The 19,973-nt window shown below is 39.4% G+C and overlaps 1 protein-coding gene across 3 annotated transcripts in view; it reads right to left on the reverse strand.

Annotated features, from left to right (window-relative positions):
• Positions 1–19,973, reverse strand: part of LIN28B (lin-28 homolog B) — an 84,637-nt gene that overhangs the window by 36,924 nt on the left and 27,740 nt on the right. For all 3 annotated transcript variants that reach the window (XM_041414894.1, XM_041414893.1, XM_041414892.1), the window contains exon 3: positions 887–1,071. In XM_041414894.1, coding sequence (XP_041270828.1) covers positions 887–1,071 — 185 coding nt within the window. The remainder of the gene's footprint in view (positions 1–886; positions 1,072–19,973) is intronic.

A 19,973-nucleotide genomic window follows, 5' to 3' on the forward strand; every position in this document is an offset into this window, starting at 1 on the left:
CAGAATGTGCAAAGGAAGAGAGCCATCACCTCTCAGTCATGCCATACATTAAATACTGCAGGCAGAACCTGGCTGTTTAGATGTTCTTACTAGGATCCTCACAAAGTATGTATTCCCCTTGGCATCAGTCATTACAGGGATGGGCAACAGCATGGGAAAAAAAAGGTGAATTCACCTAAACAAATAAATAAACAAATAAGTTAGCTTTCGAGCAGGAAGGCTGTCCTTGGTGAACTAGGTGCAGGTGGCTTTGTAGTGAAGAGGATTCAGAATTTCTTGAAGCCATCAGAAGCAGAAAATAAAGGGTAAAGTGCAGCACAAGTCAGACTGCTGCACATGTGCAGAGATAAGTGCAGCAATCAAAATTAACCAGAAATTTGTAAAGCATTATTACAACAGCCCCTCAGACCGCCAGGAATTAAAACCTTTGGAAACACCTTATACTCTGCTCACTAAGTAAAATATAATTAACCAAATTATATACATCTCAACTCTTACTGCAGCACCTACATTTTTTTCTATATAAAACTACTGATGCAGTTTAATGATAGTTTTAATCGTCTGTTTAGCATGCACAATTCTCACCCTAACATGACATTATTTCACCTGTATTCAGACTGACCTCTCCAGTCTAATAGCAATATCTTCAAAATAATATTATATTCCTCTGCAGGCTTCCTCTAATTTAATAAAACCTTCTCAAGTAAAATTAATCAGTGGGTGATTGATGTAGTTGTATAGATACAGCTTTAATGAAATTACTAAGCTACATGTGAAAGCCAAATTTGCATAGAAGGGTTTCCTTTCACAAACAAATATTGAAAACACAATTTCAAGAAAAACTTGCAAAGGAAAAGAAGGGGGAATAGCAAAGTAAGGTAATTACCTATCTCCCTTTGGTTTTCTTTTTTGTACTGTCTTCCCTTTGGGTCGTCGTTCACTTCCTAAACAGGGGCTCCCACCAGGGCCTGTTACCCGTATTGATTCAAGGCCTTTGGAAGATTTCTTAAAAGTAAATTCCACAGGTTCTCCTTCTTTTAGGCTTCTAAATCCTTCCATGTAAAGCTTACTCTGTAAATAGGAAAAAAATTCTTGGTTATCATTGCCTTAAAAACAGTATTTACATTTATAATCAACAGGACAAATTTCCCTGTCTACAACACATAAAAATGGAGCAACAGTTTCCTCTGCATGAGCTGTAGCAGATGATAATATAAATTATACTCCTGGGTACACTGAAAACCCCATTCAACACTAAACAAGTAAAAAGAACCTATTTTCAGTATCAGCAAAACTGAAATAACATTTTCCTTTTCCGTGATGAATGCTACAGATGAAGCAGAAGAAATGCTGTATTCTTAAAACCCTTAAAAATTCTTACCATGTCTCAGGAAGTGAAAAGATCTGGAAAGAGAGCAAACTAATTTACGATCAATGTTTTAATAATTTGCATTCTTCATATCTGAGACATGGGTCTACGACTCTGAAAATGAATCAAAGATACAGCAAGCATGAGAGACATGAGGAAGGCACTCTGAACAAAGTCCGCTGACATGGGCAATTCAAATATCCCTAGTGAGCTGCTGAATTTCTGTTGACTACACCAAAAATCTACCTAGCATGATTTATGTATGGGTTTACATTTTCATTCACAGAAAAGGAAATTTTTACCATCAGGGCAAGTGAAATAAATACTGATAAATATTTTAATGTTACACTGCAGTAGAAAAATCTTGGACAAGCTGAAGTCAACAGGAGCTTACCAGTGATTCTAATAAAATGAAAATTTTCATCACGATTCCAAGCAAATTACGTACAATAGTAAGTAAGCATTTCAGAACAAATCTGATTAATCAAACTCTTAAATTAAATGATAATCAAGCTTAAATGACAGGGAGGTTTTTAGGGGTGGTGGAGATAAAGTGGTTGCAGTACACTTTTATTTTAGAAATTACACAGTACATGAATGAAATCAGTTGGTCTCTCAGAGAATGTTACAAAATACATTCAGAAGTCTTTCAGGAGAGTTATAACACATAGTTTCTTCCTTTGCTCATGAATTCCTCAGAGGAAAGAGGAAAAAATGTATCCTGACTGATTCTTAATCCATTCTCTAGCATTCACTTGACTGAACCATGGAGTCAAGAAGGAAATCTTCACTGCAGGTGCCATCCCAAATCAGTCACATGTCAAAAAAAGCCAAGTGACACACAGCTTGCATCTGTTACTTGACAAGTGCAAGTAGGAACATGTACAAATCAGATGGCAATCCCTGACACGGGCTCCCTGTAACCACTCACGGGAGGTCTGCAGCACAAGACACTGTTTTAGCAGAGCACAAGAACTGACACCTACACCGTTCATAGCTAGCATACAAAGAGGGAGCTGGCTTCTTCACAACCATGCACAGAGAACAGGACCAAGAGCAAGAGCAGTTCCCCTTGAGCTGCTACAGAGCAAACTAGCTTCAGACACAAGGAGAAATTGCTCACTATAAAAAGAATTAAACAGAGAAGCCAAAGTAATAGTTCCCTTTGCTGGAAATAGTTAAGACTCGTCTTACCAGGGCACTGAATAACACAATCCAAGGCCCTGCTTTCAGCAAGATGTTCAACCAACCAGATGAAATGAAGAGAAACCTTCCAACCTAAGTTTTCCTGCGATTCTGGTATCTTAATCCAGCACTGGTGAGACTGGAGAACAGGATAACAGTCCCTGGTTCTGCAGCAAAGCTACCTTGGGGCACGTGCATCACTTCTCCCTGTTTTTCTGGAGACAAGTGCCACTGCAAAGTCTATTTTTCACAGCACTAATATGACAAATTATAAATTACAAAATAATTTGGAATATTTATTTTAATGAAATCATGTGAAAGCATGATATGCCTCAGCTTCCTGAACCCCAAGCTCTCAGTGCACCCAGCACAAGACACTACTGCTGCTGGCCTGACTGAGTGGCTCAGGTGCTTATAATTTTTTCAGTAGCCAAAAGTAACCAAGAACACAGCTTCACTCATGAGGACAAAGGCTGGTTTTGCTTATCCAGTTGTGCAGTTCTAGTAGACACGGCTCTCGCACACAAATGTAACAGCGTGAAACACGAGACAAACTGCTGATTTTACAGGCTAGAGTTTGAGCACTATTTAAAAGGTAGGGGGAATAGCATGGAAGGGCTGTGGGACAGAAAGAAGAAATATATAGTATCTGTTCTCTGAATCATTACCTTGGTTTTTTTGAAATGTTAAAATTTAAGGTATGAAAAAATAAATATGCAAATGTTAATGCAAGTGGAGGGCAGTAATTGTACACAAACCAATGAAACAAACCACCCAGGTGGGCAGCATTATTTCAAGCAAGCTCTCCACTTCGAAATGCCTGTATAGCAATAGGGGGATCTTTGCCACAATGAAGAAACATCCAAGTTCAGAATGTTCAGAACCAAGAGAAGACACCACCACTCCTCAAGGGGAACAACAGACACTGCCTGTGGCGTGAGCCCATCTTTAGGTCTGTCCACAACTCTTCAGTCTTCTGTGGCCACCAGGGAAATCTTGAAGAAAGAAAAGAACTGAACAATGTGTATTCTGTCCTAAAATAAGCACACAGTTGAATGTTCCAAAACCAGACAATCAGTACAACACAGATGGGTGCTAATCACAAGGGAACCTCAAAGGCATAAGCCCTTATTTTCCTGCAATACTCAACACAGCATGGATGCTTGTCTACTTGTTTAATTACAACTTAATGAAGATACAGTTAAGTCTCACTAAGAGTTGTGCATTTTTTCCTCAGTTTCACCATTATTTTGAAATGTCAGAAGGTTAATATCTGACACACATAACATTGTCTTCTACTTTACCTCAAAATAAATACTTGCTTAAAATGCAACTTTAAAGCAGGGAATTATTAGTATTCTGGAATGTTTTTTTTTTTTCCTCATTTCACTGTTAGCAACAGAACTTGATTTCTAAACAAAGCACTTTATTTACAAGAGATTTTTAAACATTTAAAAGTAAAGCAGCAATCATGCTTTCATGAGTCACATGTTATGCAGGTGTACATTTTTTGCATGTGTTTCTTTCGAGCACTTTTAACAACAAAAAATGTTGAAAAAAAACCCACTTCAAATGACTTGCACAGTTCTCTCCTTGAGTAGGTCTCAACAGCTTTTCAATGTTAGAGATGGATTTGGTGCTGTCTGACTTAATGTGCAAATGTATAGCTCATGGTGAGATTCTCTGAGGGTGCAGTAACTAACAATTCAAAGCCATTGTGAAAAAATGGCATTTGGAAACCAGCAGAACAAATCTAAAACCTGAATCCCTCTTAACTTGTCTAAAGAGCTGGACATAAAATGTCTGTAAAGTTGATAATTTAATGTTGAGAGACCTAGCTCAGTATTTTCCTCACATTACTTAAACAAATAAAACTGACACAATTAAGAGCAGCCAGAGTTTCAAGTCAGTGAACCCTTTCTAGAGCCCTGAATGGGATGTATGGGCACACCGCCAACAAACAAAGAGAAAAACTTAAAAGCAACATGCTTTTCCTCGTTTCTCTCTTTCAGCTGTCAGACACTTTACTGTTATTTTTACCAGCAGTCAATACAGTGGTTTCAGACTGGTGCTTTTTTCCCCTCTTTTTAAATTTGACAATTCAACAGGACCATTTATGGTGGGGTTTTTCTGTTGGTTTTTTTCCTTCTTCTTTTTTTTTTTTTTTTTTAATAGATAACCTAATGTAAAATCTCACACATCTCTGTTACAAGCAATGGCTTGGTCCAAAATGCTGGCAATCTCGTAGTAGTATTGGTAATAACAAATATGAATAAAAAACACCATGATCACAGGTTCATGGAAAGCATTTCCTACTACAAAACAAAAATCAAAACTTAACAAGTATAAACTGTATTAGCAAAATGGTCCTCAAAGAGACACACCAATTCCTGGGCAGTGTCAGGGAGCTTACAGCTTTCACCAGGCTCTACAAAAGAAAGGAAGTTTGGAATTAAGGATCATTACAGGGGCCCTGATTGCCTCAGATATGCGTGCATTACTTTTAATAAGTGTGGAGAGTAAGTGCCTCATCACAACTTTGCCATTTCTAGTCAGGGCTGTGAACAACTGCTGTTGCAGACATTAAATCCTTTAGAGGGATGAGGGGGAAAAGTTATTTGGTGGCATTCTGCTTACCTCGTTTATTTTCTGTATCTCTCATTTCTGATCCTTTTTATCTAGTGATTGATTGATTGCTTAGTACAATGACCAGACGCCACCACTATGCTGAGTTTCCCAAAGTAAGAAAACTGTTTTCCCTCCAAAATCATCTACAATTAAATCCAGACATGAAGGAAAGCATGTTCTAAAGCCCAACAACAATAAATATTGTAAGAAAATCTCTCCAAAACAACCTTTCAGAGTTTCATCAAGAGCCATCAACCTTTCAGTAAAACAAGGGTACACAGTCAGAGGACCCAGAAGTAAAACAATTTACACTGGATGCATACTAGTGCCCTTCCTTGCATTAGACCAAATCCCATGCAGAATAGTATCAGTTGCATGATACAAGTCCTGCTACGAGGACTTTTGCTGTTGACCAAAAGTTCATTCTAGGAGGTTTGTGAAGACCATGTATTTTTGCAGGCAAAATGCTAAAGCCAACACAAAATTCACTACCCTGAACAACAGCCCTAACACAGGATTTGAAGACTGGGAACTCGCAAAACACCTCCACACTGCTCCTGCTGACCCTCAAGGGCTTGTTCCTGCTCCTAGAGGCTTATCTTGCACCAAATCTGGCACTTCTTTTGGTCCTCCCCATAAGCCAATTTAACTCGCTAATCTGACAGGAAACAAACTCAGTTTAAAAAGAAGGGGGGAGGATAAGAGGAAGAGGAAACAGAGATAGATTTTTGTTTTTCCAGTGAGCTAAATCTATTCACAGAGAAGTTCAATGAGCTCTAGGGCATACACAGTGGAAACAGCAACTTTTTGAGATGAGAATGTGCTCCTCAATATTTTATGTAAAAAAAACCAAACTCTACAGCATTATACGTTTGTTTTCAAAGCTTAACATAACACAAAGTAACTTTCAAAAAGCTACAAAACACCACTTCTCAAAGATTTGCACTTTAGCTCTAAGACAAGGAAGAGCCATGTACACTACATATATAAAATATTTATGAGAAAGGGTGAGCTACTGCAAGTAACTTTACAGTAGGGAAAAGAGCTGGTATGTAGGCAGTAACCACATGCAGCTGGTACACTGCAATTTCACACCTTTATTTACTTGGAATTTGTTTCTGTCTTGAATTTCCACCATGACCGTAGTCATGTTCATAACCTTGTTTCCATTCATCATCCTGTCGCTGTCCCCACACTGTTATTTTTCTTACTGAGAAGTGTGCAAAGGTATTTAACTTTTGAACAAAAGGCTCTGTCTAATTCAAAATCACCCTCTCTATACAACAGAAGGATTTCTTCTTTCTCAATTTATGTATCTAAGAAACTTCTATTAACTACTTTAACTTTTAAGAAGTTTAAATGAATTCTATCTCAGCTTAATACTTACAGTTCTTGTTCCATCACAACTTCCAAGAAGTGATTTCTTTTGATAATCTATTCCTTTTTTGCATTACCTTTTCTCAACACAATATCCCTCCCAAGAAAAGGGTCTCTGCTAAATGATTAGGTAATTTGCCACAATTCTCCTTTTCCTTTACTTGTGTTTCAAGTTGAACCTTTTCTCTATTTAAGTCTCCAGTACTTCACCTCACCTATGTTTACTGAACAGTTCTCTTAAATTTACCATATGTATCTGAAAACAATTACAACTTTCTGTCATTTCATTTAACTTACACCAAATAAACACAGTTCACGTTTTACCTCCATTTTTTAAACAAGCATGTTTTCTGTATGGTCAGCAATTCCTTTCAAGCCCAAAATAACACAACTTCTATTCTGAATTACTCTTTTGGTAAGAAAGCTATTGATGTTTGTGTACAGAAAAAACACATTATTGTATTATAGTATTAGACATATTGTCTGTATATAAATCTAAGCTAGAGATCTACAAGTCTCTCATAATTCCTTCACAAAGTGATTTTGGCCAAACAGATTCTACTGTGTCCATGCTACTCTTTGTTTCCAAGGTGCCAACTTCACTGATGAAACCTTACCAATTTTCTGCATAATTTTAAGTATTTGTGTTCAGGCTGTGAATGCAATTTGGCCACGTTCTCTCTGTCTCTGTATCTGGTTACACATCCAGGAGTGGCTGCTCTGATTTTGTATAGTAATAAAAAGAGCCTGGATATTAAACATATCTTTTGCTTTTCCTCCTCACCTAACCCTCTTTTCCTGCTTTAGTAAGTGCATTTTTGTTAGTGTAGCACCTACACAACTCGTGTCTGCTAGTAATTTTCACCCTTTTCTCCTTTTCATCGACCATTTATGTTACTGCATATGCAATTCTCATTTACCCAGTTTTCCTTGTTCTGTGCTTTAATACCAGGCATGAAAATCAAACCAGTCTCTTCTCTCATTTCTTAGTTTAAGTATTTTCTCACTGGGCACAAGAGAGAATTGACTCACTTCAGTCAGTTTCAAAAGGGAAGTTCCTCTTTTCCCACCAAAGCCTCACATTGACTCAGGAAGCAAACCGTTTAGCTCTCCTTGGTAGTGCCAGGTTTCTGCTTTGTTTCTGCTCCCTGAATCAGTTCTGTGCAGTCAAAAAACCCAGCAGCATACCTCAAAAGAAGTCTTGTGAATGTGCAGCCATGGCAGGTAAGGCTGTCCTGTGCAGCACCTTGCCAACACTTACATCGCTTCAGTGATCTCCTGAAACCACACTATTAATCTCAGATAGTTTAATCTCACACTATTAATCCCAGACCCTCGGAAGTTCCCCCACTGAGAAGCATCTTCTCTTGATGGTCTCCCAATGGTCTAATATCTCCAAGCTCCCTCCCCACGAGCATTCCCTTGCTACCAGCTGACTGTACTGCTTTTGGGAGCCCCAGACACCCCAGGATGGGAGCCCTTTCTTCCCTTCACTCACCACTGAGCTATTCCACCCTCAGGCAAGTGCAGTCACCCCATGCAACTGAAACCACCTCCTTCTGTGTCCCAAATACTCATCTGCTGCAATGCAGAAACACGAAGGCTCTTTTCTACAAAGATTAGGAACAAACAAACATGACCTCTTATGCAATCAATAAAGAGGGCAGATTATCCTCTTTCTATTTTCATTAGGATGAGGCTCTTTCTTCTCCACTCCCCCCAATTTTTATTCTTCCAGGATATGAGGCCCTGATGTCCAGCTGACCAGACTCTCCAAGAAATCCTGGTATTCAATCCATTTTAGTGACAAGTGGAAAACTTCTCAAGAGGGAAGAACACCATCATCATCAACATCAGAGGTACTTTGGTGTACCTCTTCCCCTGACAATGTGCAATGAACTGAAAAATTCATGAGCTGCATGCTTGTGTAGTGTCCACCTAGGCATAGTATTTTTCAAACCTCCTCTCTGTTAAAAAACAACAAACTTCCAACACAGAGGTCAAAACAAGCCACTCCTGCAGCTCATCCATTACATGAAGAAAACAGGTATTATACAGAATCCTAGACATTTTCTCTTTCTCTTCTTGGGAGGAAGAAAAAAAAAAAAAGGAAAGAAGAAAACCAGAGTGGGGCACCAGAAAATCCACAAGTACCACCAAGTCCACTGCTCTAATTTCTTCCAGAATGGATACAAATACAGTGAAACCTGCAAGATGGATTTGGCTAAGAGGTCTCCCGTCAGGTATCTCTCCTGCAAGTATAATAGTGAGGACAGAACACAGCACAGCTATGCTTGACTCATTTTAAAAACCATGCTGAATATACTGAAACACAGTTCTCTTCTAGCAGATCTAAAAATTAGCCAACTTCAGTGTACATCATTCCACAGAGGTGGAAATCAAAAGCACAGGAAGGCGCAATGTACAAGTCACAGTCTGCTGCATTTTTCAAGTACCGAAAATGTACTCTGGTAGAAAGCAGAGAGTCAATGGTAGAGTTATGTCACCTAAACCACAGTTTCCTGCAGATATACTACACCTTTCTGGTGTCATTAACCATGTTTCCAGAAACAACTGCAGCACCTCTATTTTCCATGCCTGCCCTATGATGTCTGTGACCTTAATTTCTGGGCTCCTCTATATACCCCCACGCACAAGAATGACAACCCCTGTGTCAAGAGATGTTTAAGCTATATAAAGGTTTTTTATCCACCTCCTTCACCACCTCCCACCATCCCAAGACACTGCATGTAATTAAAAATAAATTAGGCCCAGATTGTGATCTGCTAATTCAGATGTAGCAGGATGTCTCTCTGCACATGCATCTTTCCCTTCCTCTGCATAACAGTGGCCTGAGAGCGCTGTATTCTTCCTGTAGACCATTAACATCCATCTCTGAGGAAGCTGTTCTTAACTTTTAAATTGTATACCAGCTGCAAAATGGTATGAGGAAAATTCTGAGAAAGCAGTTCATCCACGGTTTTGTAACCCCACACATGAGAACATTAAGTGGTTCACACTTCACTGGTAAACAGAAGAATGGCTAACACTGTGGTCAGCTACAGGAGCCACAGGCTGACACTAAAACCCCCTTGCATTTCAAACAAATGAATCAGCAAATCAGCATACATATGGAGTCCTGAACCTCCTTTCTCATGGCAAAACATATCCCAGTTTTCCTGACCCGCCTCTTTCTTCCTGAAGCAGTGTATAACAGGTAGCCACCAACAATTCTGCAGCCCAAAAGGGAAACGGAAGATTAGGGCAAGGGTACCAGGGTTATGTTTGCAGACACAGGCTAATAACCAGGACAAAAAGAATCTTACTTGTGAGCAGTAATTTGAGGTAGGACTCTGGGGTGGTAAGGATGGAGGTAAGAGAGTGGATGGTTGTGGGATCCTGGTGGAATGTAGCAACTGGACTTCCTCAACAGGCCAGGGACAGGGTGGTGGAAGGGCTGGGTAATGCCAAAAAAACAGGGCTGGTGCCTTACAGAGAATGGGCTAGGGCAATGGCCTGGCTGAGGACTGAAGCCAAAACCAAGCTGTGAAAAAGAAGTGGTGGATAGTTACAGCATCTCCAGGTCCTCAAAGCCCCAGACAAACCAACTGCACCCTCTTCCCAGTCAAGTACTGTGAGCAGAATGAAGGTTTACAGGCAAATCCTGGCTTGGCTCATGCTGGCAGTCCACCCCTGCCCCTGATTCCTTTTTTCTCTTCCTCCCCAGCTACCTATGAGCTGGAGTCTGAAAACTGTCCTTATATCACTTCCACCCTCTCCAGGCCCTGGGCTGAGAACAGGAGCCTGCCAGCCCAGCACAGCACCGTGACTGCAACTTCACCTCAGAAACCCGAGATCAGGCTGCAGAGAATGTTTTCTGAAAACCACCATCAGCTGCTTTAGTGCAAAGCTCCTCCATGCTTCAATGGCCTCTTCTAATTCTTCAGAGAAAAACGCTGTCTGCTTGAGAGCTCCTTTGAGCCAGGGAGTGAGGGAGTAAGTGAACATGCCTGGTATTTTAGCCAACTGAGAGTAACCATGCCCTAAGCAATTCCAAGATAAAAATCCATTATCTTGTAAACAGACACCTCTCTTGAACTACTCACTAGCTTTTGGGCAAACATAGTTTTCACTTTTATGGTACAGGTGTCCTTGCTTTCCACCAAGGACTCATGTTGCACTGCACAAGGTCCTACACAAATGACAAAAGAAGCCATCCACAGGCAATACATCAATGCTGCTAAACCATTCGGAGGTCAGAAACTATATTTACCATCTGTTTTTAAATTCCATTTACTTAATATGCCAATATACAAGCAAAACACAATTTGTTTACTAAAATCAAAGTCTCCATGCATACAAGAATAAAACAAGATTATCTGACAAAATTGGTGGTTCAAATGTTGCCTATAAAACAAGCAATAAATAGGCTGAAATTTTTATTTGGGATGATTACTTCTTTTCACAACATTATCTGTACTGTAAACAAAAGCCCTTTTACCTTTACAATAAAAGAAAAATTAACAGCAACACTTACACTATATTAACAATTCCTAACTTAGAATTCAAGGTCCTTAGTACTTCTGTGATTCCTTAATTATGGCTTCCTTAGCTATTCTTGTACAGCAGGTTACACACATTTACTCAATTTTTTTTTTTGTTACAACGAGATAATCTAGCATGACATCAGTTCTACCAACTTCTAGGCAGCTATATTTTCATTTGATAAAATTTTATCAGAATTACAAGTATCTATTAGGTATTCAGATCTCTGAACAAAAGTGCCCATTTGGTTTGGATGAAGAACGAGCACAAGGTTACTTTATTCTTCAAACATTAATCACCTTTTCTTGTTGAGGGGAGGGAGTGTGAGATGATCATGGCATGATGATTTTTAACTTTACTGTGAACTAATTCCCTAAACAGCTGCATTTTAAGAACTGACAGAAACTGTTGGTTTGGAGCCACTTTTGTTATCAAACCTATATTCTGTTACAAAAGACACAACCCATGTTTCAATTAAACACCTCTGCATTTACAGTGATAAAAATGAGAAAACAGCATTTGAGGCAAAACCCTTCTCAAGTAAATGGAAGGCAGATTAAAGTGATTTTTATGGAAGAGACCTAAGGATTTTAATTATAAATTATAAACTGTTAGCATAGGTATTGGAGAGGTACTAAGAAACGCTTGAAAAACTTTACTTTTAAAATACTGTTTCATTACTATGGTTATGATTATGTGTATTTAGGTAGGAAGTAATTGTGAAATTTGAATATCATACATGCAATTGCATCAATCAAATCACAATAACATTGGCTTCAGCTCAGATTGCAGAGAATACAATACTACTTAAATATTATTTGAGACTCCATTATTGAATCTGTCATTTTATGTCCTAATTTTAGCATGCTCTGGCAAAGACTGTATATGTTTTCTGAGGCCTCCTGACAGAGGGTCAGACCAGCTGCAGCAGGAAGACACAAAGGGGTTCCTTAAGGACAAGTCCTTCCTCTTGCAGTGTGCTGACACAGCTCCCATCCACACCCTGGATGACAGCAGACCCAGCAGCATCACCCTGCTAATTCTGAACGGGTTTGCTTTGGGGGCTGATTACACCTTAGACACGCCAGACACATCTCATTGTGAAACCCAGGCAATGACTAGTTCTGACACAGTTGTAAGGCAAACAATCCACAGGAGAAATCCTTCCAAACACACATTTATGGTTTATTTGCCTCACCTAGTAACATCCTTCCAATATCTGTCCTTCTTTCAATACCAGAAGCCTGCTGTTTCACAGGGCACTGGTGGCATGTATGGCACACTCGGGTTTTCCCTGTCTGTCAGGGGCACAGATCCTGCCTGACAAAGGGAGGACAAATTTGATTATGTTCTCTTCCAGATACCCTTTCCAGCTCAAGGAATTACAAGACCTGGCTTTGCAGTATTTACGTTTTCTTAATTTCCAAGAAATTTATTCCTGTTGTACCCATCTGTAGTAAGATTCAATCAGTCATAACTACATTATTCCTCCTAGTTCTGGCTGAAGACTTTTCTTCCTCATAACATTACACTTCATATTGGACAAAAAACCCAGAACTATATAAAATTGCATTTTTTTCACTACAGCATCTTTACGTTTCCATTTAGTCTTTTTGCTGCATTGGTGTAATGGTCTGTTCTCATAGAAAACCATAACATCAGTGAAAGCTTCCACCCCTCCTCTTCCCTACCCACACCAACAGCTCAGTACCCCCAAAAACCTGAAATCCATAATAAACAAAATGCAGCCTGAGATGTCTACCGTCTGTATTATTCCTTTTCAGGCCCAATAAAAGTGGCCTGCTCCCCGTGCTGTTTGCTTTTAATACCAGAAGTAAACAAAAACCAGGCTTTATCTTTATTGGACTGTTTGAAAGGAAAAGCTCCAAAGACTAAAATCAGAGCTACATCATATAGTAACTAATGCAAGAAACCCAGCTGAGTTTGGGAAACAAAAAATTCTGTGTGTTATTTCTTTTTCTAGACTCCTTTCAGTGACATATGACCATACAACGTTTATTTTCTGGCTGCTAGGTAAGATGCAACCATTTGTAGGTGAAAGCACAACACATTATGGAATGGACGGGGGCAGGTAATAGGTGACCATAAAAATCAAGCGAGTACAAATTAAAGTGAGAGAAATAAAAAAAGGTTAGACTTGTTAGGTGTGTGACTTCAGTTTCAGTATCATCTATGTGCTCCTCCTTGACTGTACAAACTCAGTATTCCCTTATCACAGTTCACATACATGTGTTTGAGCATGTGAAAACACACGTCATTTAAAGGCAACTCCATAACCTAGCTTCATCAAATTGATCAATCCAACAGCAACCAAATTAAACACTAGGCCACACAAAGTGTCCATTGCAAAGTATAATAAAGGTTAGCTAGGAAGCTCTTACTGGCAGAAAACGTGACTTGTCAGCACCTCGAATTTGGCAGATGTCTCTTGTCCATACTACACTATGGCAGAACGGGTATGTTGCAGTATTTAACCACAAAGGCTTTTTAAAATCCAGGCAGAACCTATACCAGATGCCTGTGCCCAGCAGTTCTTGCAGAAACAGCTGCTCTTCCATTGGGAGAGGATGAGAGGAGGATCAGGAAGAAAGCTACAGGAGAAGGAAGACTTCTGACCAAATGCTCAAGCACTTGTTAAATAAACTCTAATGATTATCAGTAGATTGACCTGAGCATGGGCCAACATCCATTTGTGCAGTCTTTGACTCAGTTAAAAATAGCTGTGAAGATGCAGGGAAGTAAATCACGAACAATCACCTATGTGTGGGAATGACTCAGGCTTTGGTAAAAGATGGTAGGTGACACTGTTATGTGAAATAGCTGTGCTCTATTTCCTCCAGGTCTGGACAGCTGGTAAAACACAGTTTTTAACCCAAGTCAGATTTTGCACACTCAGGCAAAAGCCATCTCCACCTTCAGGTGGGGACTCAATGCTGCTACAGGTAAGAATGGGGATGATCAGGATCTAACAGTTACCGGTTCATCCAGGCTCCATGCAACAGATTCTGGCTGTAGATCCTCCTCCTGCCATGCAAGAGGAAGCCTGAGAGCCATGGGATTCTACAGAGGGTGCACAGGCATAAGCTGGTGAGCAGACCTGCGTGCCTTGGCCAGATGGGAATGTGAACAACAGAGAGTCTCATTTGCTCTTATAGAACGCATAAAGGACAAAAGGCATAAGCAGACGAGCAGATAAGAATTTCACTAACCAAAACCAACTAAGGTATCAATGTGGTGATACAATCTCCTCTGGAAAAATGTTTCAGCAAATTTGGATAACACAGTAAGTAGGTCTAATTAGACAGGCACAATCTAAGAAAATATTTTGTGGTAGAGCTCTTGCAAAAAATAATAACGGATTAGTAAATGCTAACATACTGTAATTCTGTTCACTATGCTGACAAATTGAACCTGATAAATCTGCTTTTTAGGTGTTTTGAAGGCTAAAAAATACATTACTAATGTCTGCATCCACAAAGAAGTAGTGCATTCCAGAAGGTGACAACCACCTTACAGAGCAGGAAGACGACGACAAAGCTTTGTACTACCTCTTCCATGTCAGAGAACAGAATGATTCTCCAAGAGCGGCTTTGAGGCTGCATGAAGAGCTGGCAGGCTGTGCAGCAATGCACCCACAGGCACTGTGACACAGCACAGCTGGGCAGGAGACTGGACACCATGGGCAAGAAGTGTACTTGGAATATGTTTCCACACCCTGGCAAAAAACTAGCACAGAAAAGGAACCACAGACAAACAACCACCTCCTCCAAGAACAGTAAGTATCATGTGCTACAGGACTGTGCAGGCTTGGTAAATACTCCACTCACGAGCAAAATGTGCTCATGGACAGAGACAGAGGAGAAAAAACTGAAACCAGCCAAACAAAGCAACACAAAACTTAGGATAGTGACTGATTTTGAGACCAATCTGACATAATTTATCTCACTTTCCTAAACACTTCAATTCAACAGATCTTAAGGACAAACTAGCAAACCAGCTTTTTTTCCTTATAGCTACATGGTACTTTTGCACGTCCCAGACCACTTAGGTGTGACCACTATATCATGCAAATAATTATTTTAAGAAAGCAAGAAAATCATAAGATTATATTTATGATTAGTCACCTGTCAGGTTTCTGCAGTTCATATAGCACGTGGGATTTCTTAGGGCTGGCTTTGTTCTGTAAACATGGGAATATTTTTCAGAGTATCCAGGTGCATAAACGTCTGTTATATAGACAGGCAAGATATTTTTGAGATAAGAAATTGAAAAAAAAAATGTTTACAAGAAAACAAAGTCAAGACTACAAAAAATTAAAGCCTTGATTGTTGTGGGTTTTTTTTTTTACTGTTAACACATATTAACTTGATTAATCACAATCAAGTATTTTCAGAGAAATAAGCCCCTGAAGCTAACAACAAACATGGGAAAACGTAAAAGTGAGAGAGGGGCAGCTCCTGGCTGTTAGGACATTTAAATACATAGAGAAGAGACACCACAAAAATTGATGCAGAGCTGGAAGATACATGATTTTCACAGACTCAAGACCTCAGGTTTCCCTCCTGTAAGCAATTAAAGTTCAGACTACCTGAAGATGCAAGAATTAGTCCCATATCAGTAAAATATTTCTATTTTCAGTTCAGCTGTTTAGAAGAGAGTTAAAGAAGAAAAAATCATCAGTGTGATAAAAAAGCACAGCTTTAAGACCTGGTATTTTTTCTCAAATGACATAACCTAATGCGAATGAGAAACTTTTCTAGAGCGTAACAATGGGGATTGACTGCTTTCCCATCAATGCAGCTTATAAAAACTAAAAATCTTGCTGCCCTGTCTTCCAAAGGGCACACAAGAAAAATGGGCATCTAAAAACTTTTCTTTCTCATCAAAGAAAATATACTGTGAATGTACTCACAGGTAGTTAAGTCACAGGTGTCTCTCCTGGGAAATAACACTCTTATCCAATCCACTTCTCATTGCCTGATACGATAGAGAATGAAGGCTTATCACATATATAAAATCAAAACCAGTAGCAAAGCCATTTGTTGGCTGGTGAAAAGGACACAGAACTGGCTATGTATGATCAGTCAAGTAAGCACGTGGCCAGGACAGCGACAGAGCTCTCCAGCAGCGCACTCATAAGAACAGCCCAGCTAAGCCAAATGCAACAACTGGGACAAATCCTAGGATCCTGGATAAAGTAACATGGATCTTCTAGTTGGAAAAAACTAACTCTGAAGAATGAGAAAGGTCATTCTCAAAGGAAAGGGCAGGGTCCCTGCTCAGAAACTAGAAAGATGGACAAGCCCAAAGAGACTCCATTACAGCCACCTGGAGAAAATGGGTGTTACTTAGCCCATTAAATTACATAGCACTGCTCTTCAGTCACATGCTCTGTGGCTTGTGATTTTAAGATGCTTTTCCCTCAGTTGCCTTTAGTTCTATAAAAATTATACCTCTGTTTGAAGGTCATTGCTGGTCACTGATTAACACATCACTGCTGTAAAGGAAAGAAATGGCAGTTATGAGTCCAGTTGCACTTGCTGAGCAGGAACATCACAGGATCCTTTTACAAGAGACAGGATGACTCAGAGCCAGGAAGCAGCTGGGTCATGGATTCAGCCTGGGAGAGGCTGGACAGGTTACCAATGCAGCCTGCCTCAGTGCTTGCTAACACATGACGCTTCCCTGTTTAGGCAGCACAAATTTTGCTGAAGGGACAAACTTTTAAAGTGTTTTTAAAGTTTCTGTAAATACAGAGCCCAGAGCTTGCCTGCTGAAGGTCTGGATTGCTTGCACTTCAAATGTCACTAGTTTATTTCAACACACAGAGTCCCTTTCCTTGCGCTGGTGCCTTTGGTTTTCTGCCTTCGTGCCCCAGTAGGACATAAAGGCAGAAACACTGGTTTTGTTTATACAAAGACTCACAGTCAATTGGTATCAATTACAGTTAATGGTGTTTGAACAACTATCCAAGACCTTAAATTCATAGAAAAAGCTATCTTTCTTGGCTAGTCAAAATGGCTCCATGCTTCAAACCAAGATAAAACTCAGAGCTGCCAACAGGAGCTTCACTCACCAAGTCTCATAGTGTAAAGGATCACTTCTAGATAAATGGCCATCAGTGGTGTTTTTCTGAAATATGAAGAACTCTCGCTCACCAGAATGTGTTATTAATCACCTCATATATAAAAAAACCCACTTGTTGCACCTGTTTTGTGTTTTTCTACATCAAATAGTAGCACTGCATCATTTCTGATGCAGCCTACTCCCAAGTCTTGAACATCTTCTGACTCAATTATCTAAACACCAAGACTATTTTTAGCTTCCTTAACATCCTTCAACTTCAGCGCTTAACTGGAATTTCTAATAAAGAAATAGTAATATGCTTAATAATGTGCTTACATTTATAAGATATACGAACTGTATTTTATGCTGTAACAACCTGTAATCACAACTGTATAGAATATTGTGGGCTTGTTCCTGATATTTTTTTGCTCTATTACAGTTAATATAAGAAGCCATTCATGCAAGGTTTTTGGCCAAATATGACATTTTGATTCTTAAAAACAATCCAACCAACCCATTGCAAATGAACTGATCATAAAATAAAAGTAGTTGGCTCTTTAAACAGCAGCCTGAATTTCTAATATCTTACATCATTCCATCAAAATTCCATCAGTACGTGTAGACAAAGAGAAGGATATGGATATCTGTGTGTAGATACGTACAGAATATTCTATTTTCAGAATATCCTGTTTTCAGAATAAACTGTTACTGAAAAGCCAATACAACTAAAATGACATAAACTCATTAACATAATTTTTAATTTAAACAATGGCCTTGTCAGGGAAAAGGAGAAGCTCCCTTCTGCTCTTTTCTGCTGGAAATGCAGATTCTTTCCTTCACCCACTGTACCAGGTTTGGCAATCATCTGAATCATCATCAATTTAGGTAGCAATGTCCACACAAATGTAATTAAAAAAAAAAAAAAAAAAAAAAAAAAAAAAAAAAGTGGGGTTGTGCGTGTTTAGTTTTTAAAACAAGTTTAACTTGCCGAACTGCTTGATGCTGGAGCCTGGACCAGCACAGAAAGAGCAAAGAAAGTAAGACTGCTCCTTCTGATGCAGTGAATCTAAATGTGCTAAACTATGTCAAATCAGACCCTAAGAGCATCAGTTAAATTTAACTTTAAAAGATAAATCAATTTTAGTAATTAAAAGCAATTTCAAAATGTTTTTCTTTGTGGGATGTTTCACTTAGATATTCACACACTGTGGTCAGAACTCAGAGGGACACAGATGAACTCTTCATGGAAAATTTTGAATATGTCACAAAGCCTTTCTATCAGTAATGACAAAGACCAGTTCAGGACCTCTAAAAAAAAAAAAAAAATCAAAGTTTACTTTGTACTTCACTGGGAAGTAAATTAGTTTGTATTAACATAATATACCGAATCTATACAATTAAGATCTGGTAAGCTTAGTAACTGATGAGCCAGTCAGACTGCTAGTTTTTTTCAGCCCCTTTCTAATATCATCTTTACACTTCTAGTGCCTATAAAATCATGAATTAGTAAGTGCTAACATACTGAACTAGAGATGGCAAGTACTGTTGGATTAAGTCTGAGTAAATAGTTGAGCTTCTTAACAGCTAGGAACTAATATAAAGCAAGAATTAAGAACATTGCTGAGAAAAGATTGAGTTTGTGGAGCAGTGGACCACAGGGCTTTAAAAATTATTGCCATGAGATCCTCCCAAAAGCAACTGAGTGATAAGAAAAGATATTCTACTGCAGTATCAGAACCCAGCCTACACAGCAGCTGACAAATAAAATGGTGCTGAGCACACTGTGCTGATTCCTCCTGCTCTGCAAAAGGTGTATTATTGATAGCACACAGAGTATTTGGAAAAAACATGCAAGAAAACACAAACTACCATCATAAGTTCCACTCGGACTGTGGATGGGGCTAAAGTTAATTCTTCAGCCACTGTATTATGAAGAAAAATTTTAACCTCCAGCAAGAAACAGTAAACCTGACAATCAAATATGTACTCACATTTTAGACTGTAACTGTGGGCTCATCTTCACTACTGTTAAATCAATTGTACTTAACTCAATTACAGTGAGGTAATTACATTAACATGAGTCAGTGCATCCACACATGGCATTTGCACGTGTGCTGAGTGAATTGCTGTTACCTCCCACATGGCACAAGTACTTTGCTCAATCACATTAAACAGGACATGGCTCAGGACACTTTCACCTGCAGTTCAAGCCACCACATTACTGTCAAATGCCTCTATCCCACCTGTACACCTATTGCACAGCTACCCTTAACCAGGTACAGACTAAACCTGGTGTGGATTTACCCACTGTGGCACCTTTCATCTTCTAAAATTTACTGTGTCCTGCTCCTTTTGGAAAGGGAACAAAAATACCCATCTTTGCAATCTGTTATTATTAACCTTAAAGGCGGTGAGAACATTAACAGTGATAAACTTTTAACAAATCAACGAACCTGTGTGAGTTACAGAGATGTTACCATTACCACAAACATGGTGATTCATTGGCTCCTGCCAACATCTGCTGGCAGACACATGTGCACCCCTCTCAAGTCTCTGCAGTCTCAGGCTACACACACGCCTCCAATCAACAGCTTGGGCATCTTTCCCTGGTTCTGAAGCAAGGGTGGCACAACATAATTTAACATTCATCTGGCAACTTCTCCACTTCTGCCCCATTCCCAAAAGTCAGGGTGGCGGCGCTCTGACTGCTGATGGGAGCAGTGACCTCCTCCGCATGCCAAATACAGTAAAAGTTGCTGTGGGGAAGGGCAAAAAACCAACA

The sequence above is a fragment of the Onychostruthus taczanowskii genome, unplaced genomic scaffold (assembly GCF_017590055.1).
Source record: "Onychostruthus taczanowskii isolate IOZ18803 unplaced genomic scaffold, ASM1759005v1 scaffold48, whole genome shotgun sequence".
Lineage (NCBI taxonomy): Eukaryota > Metazoa > Chordata > Aves > Passeriformes > Passeridae > Onychostruthus > Onychostruthus taczanowskii.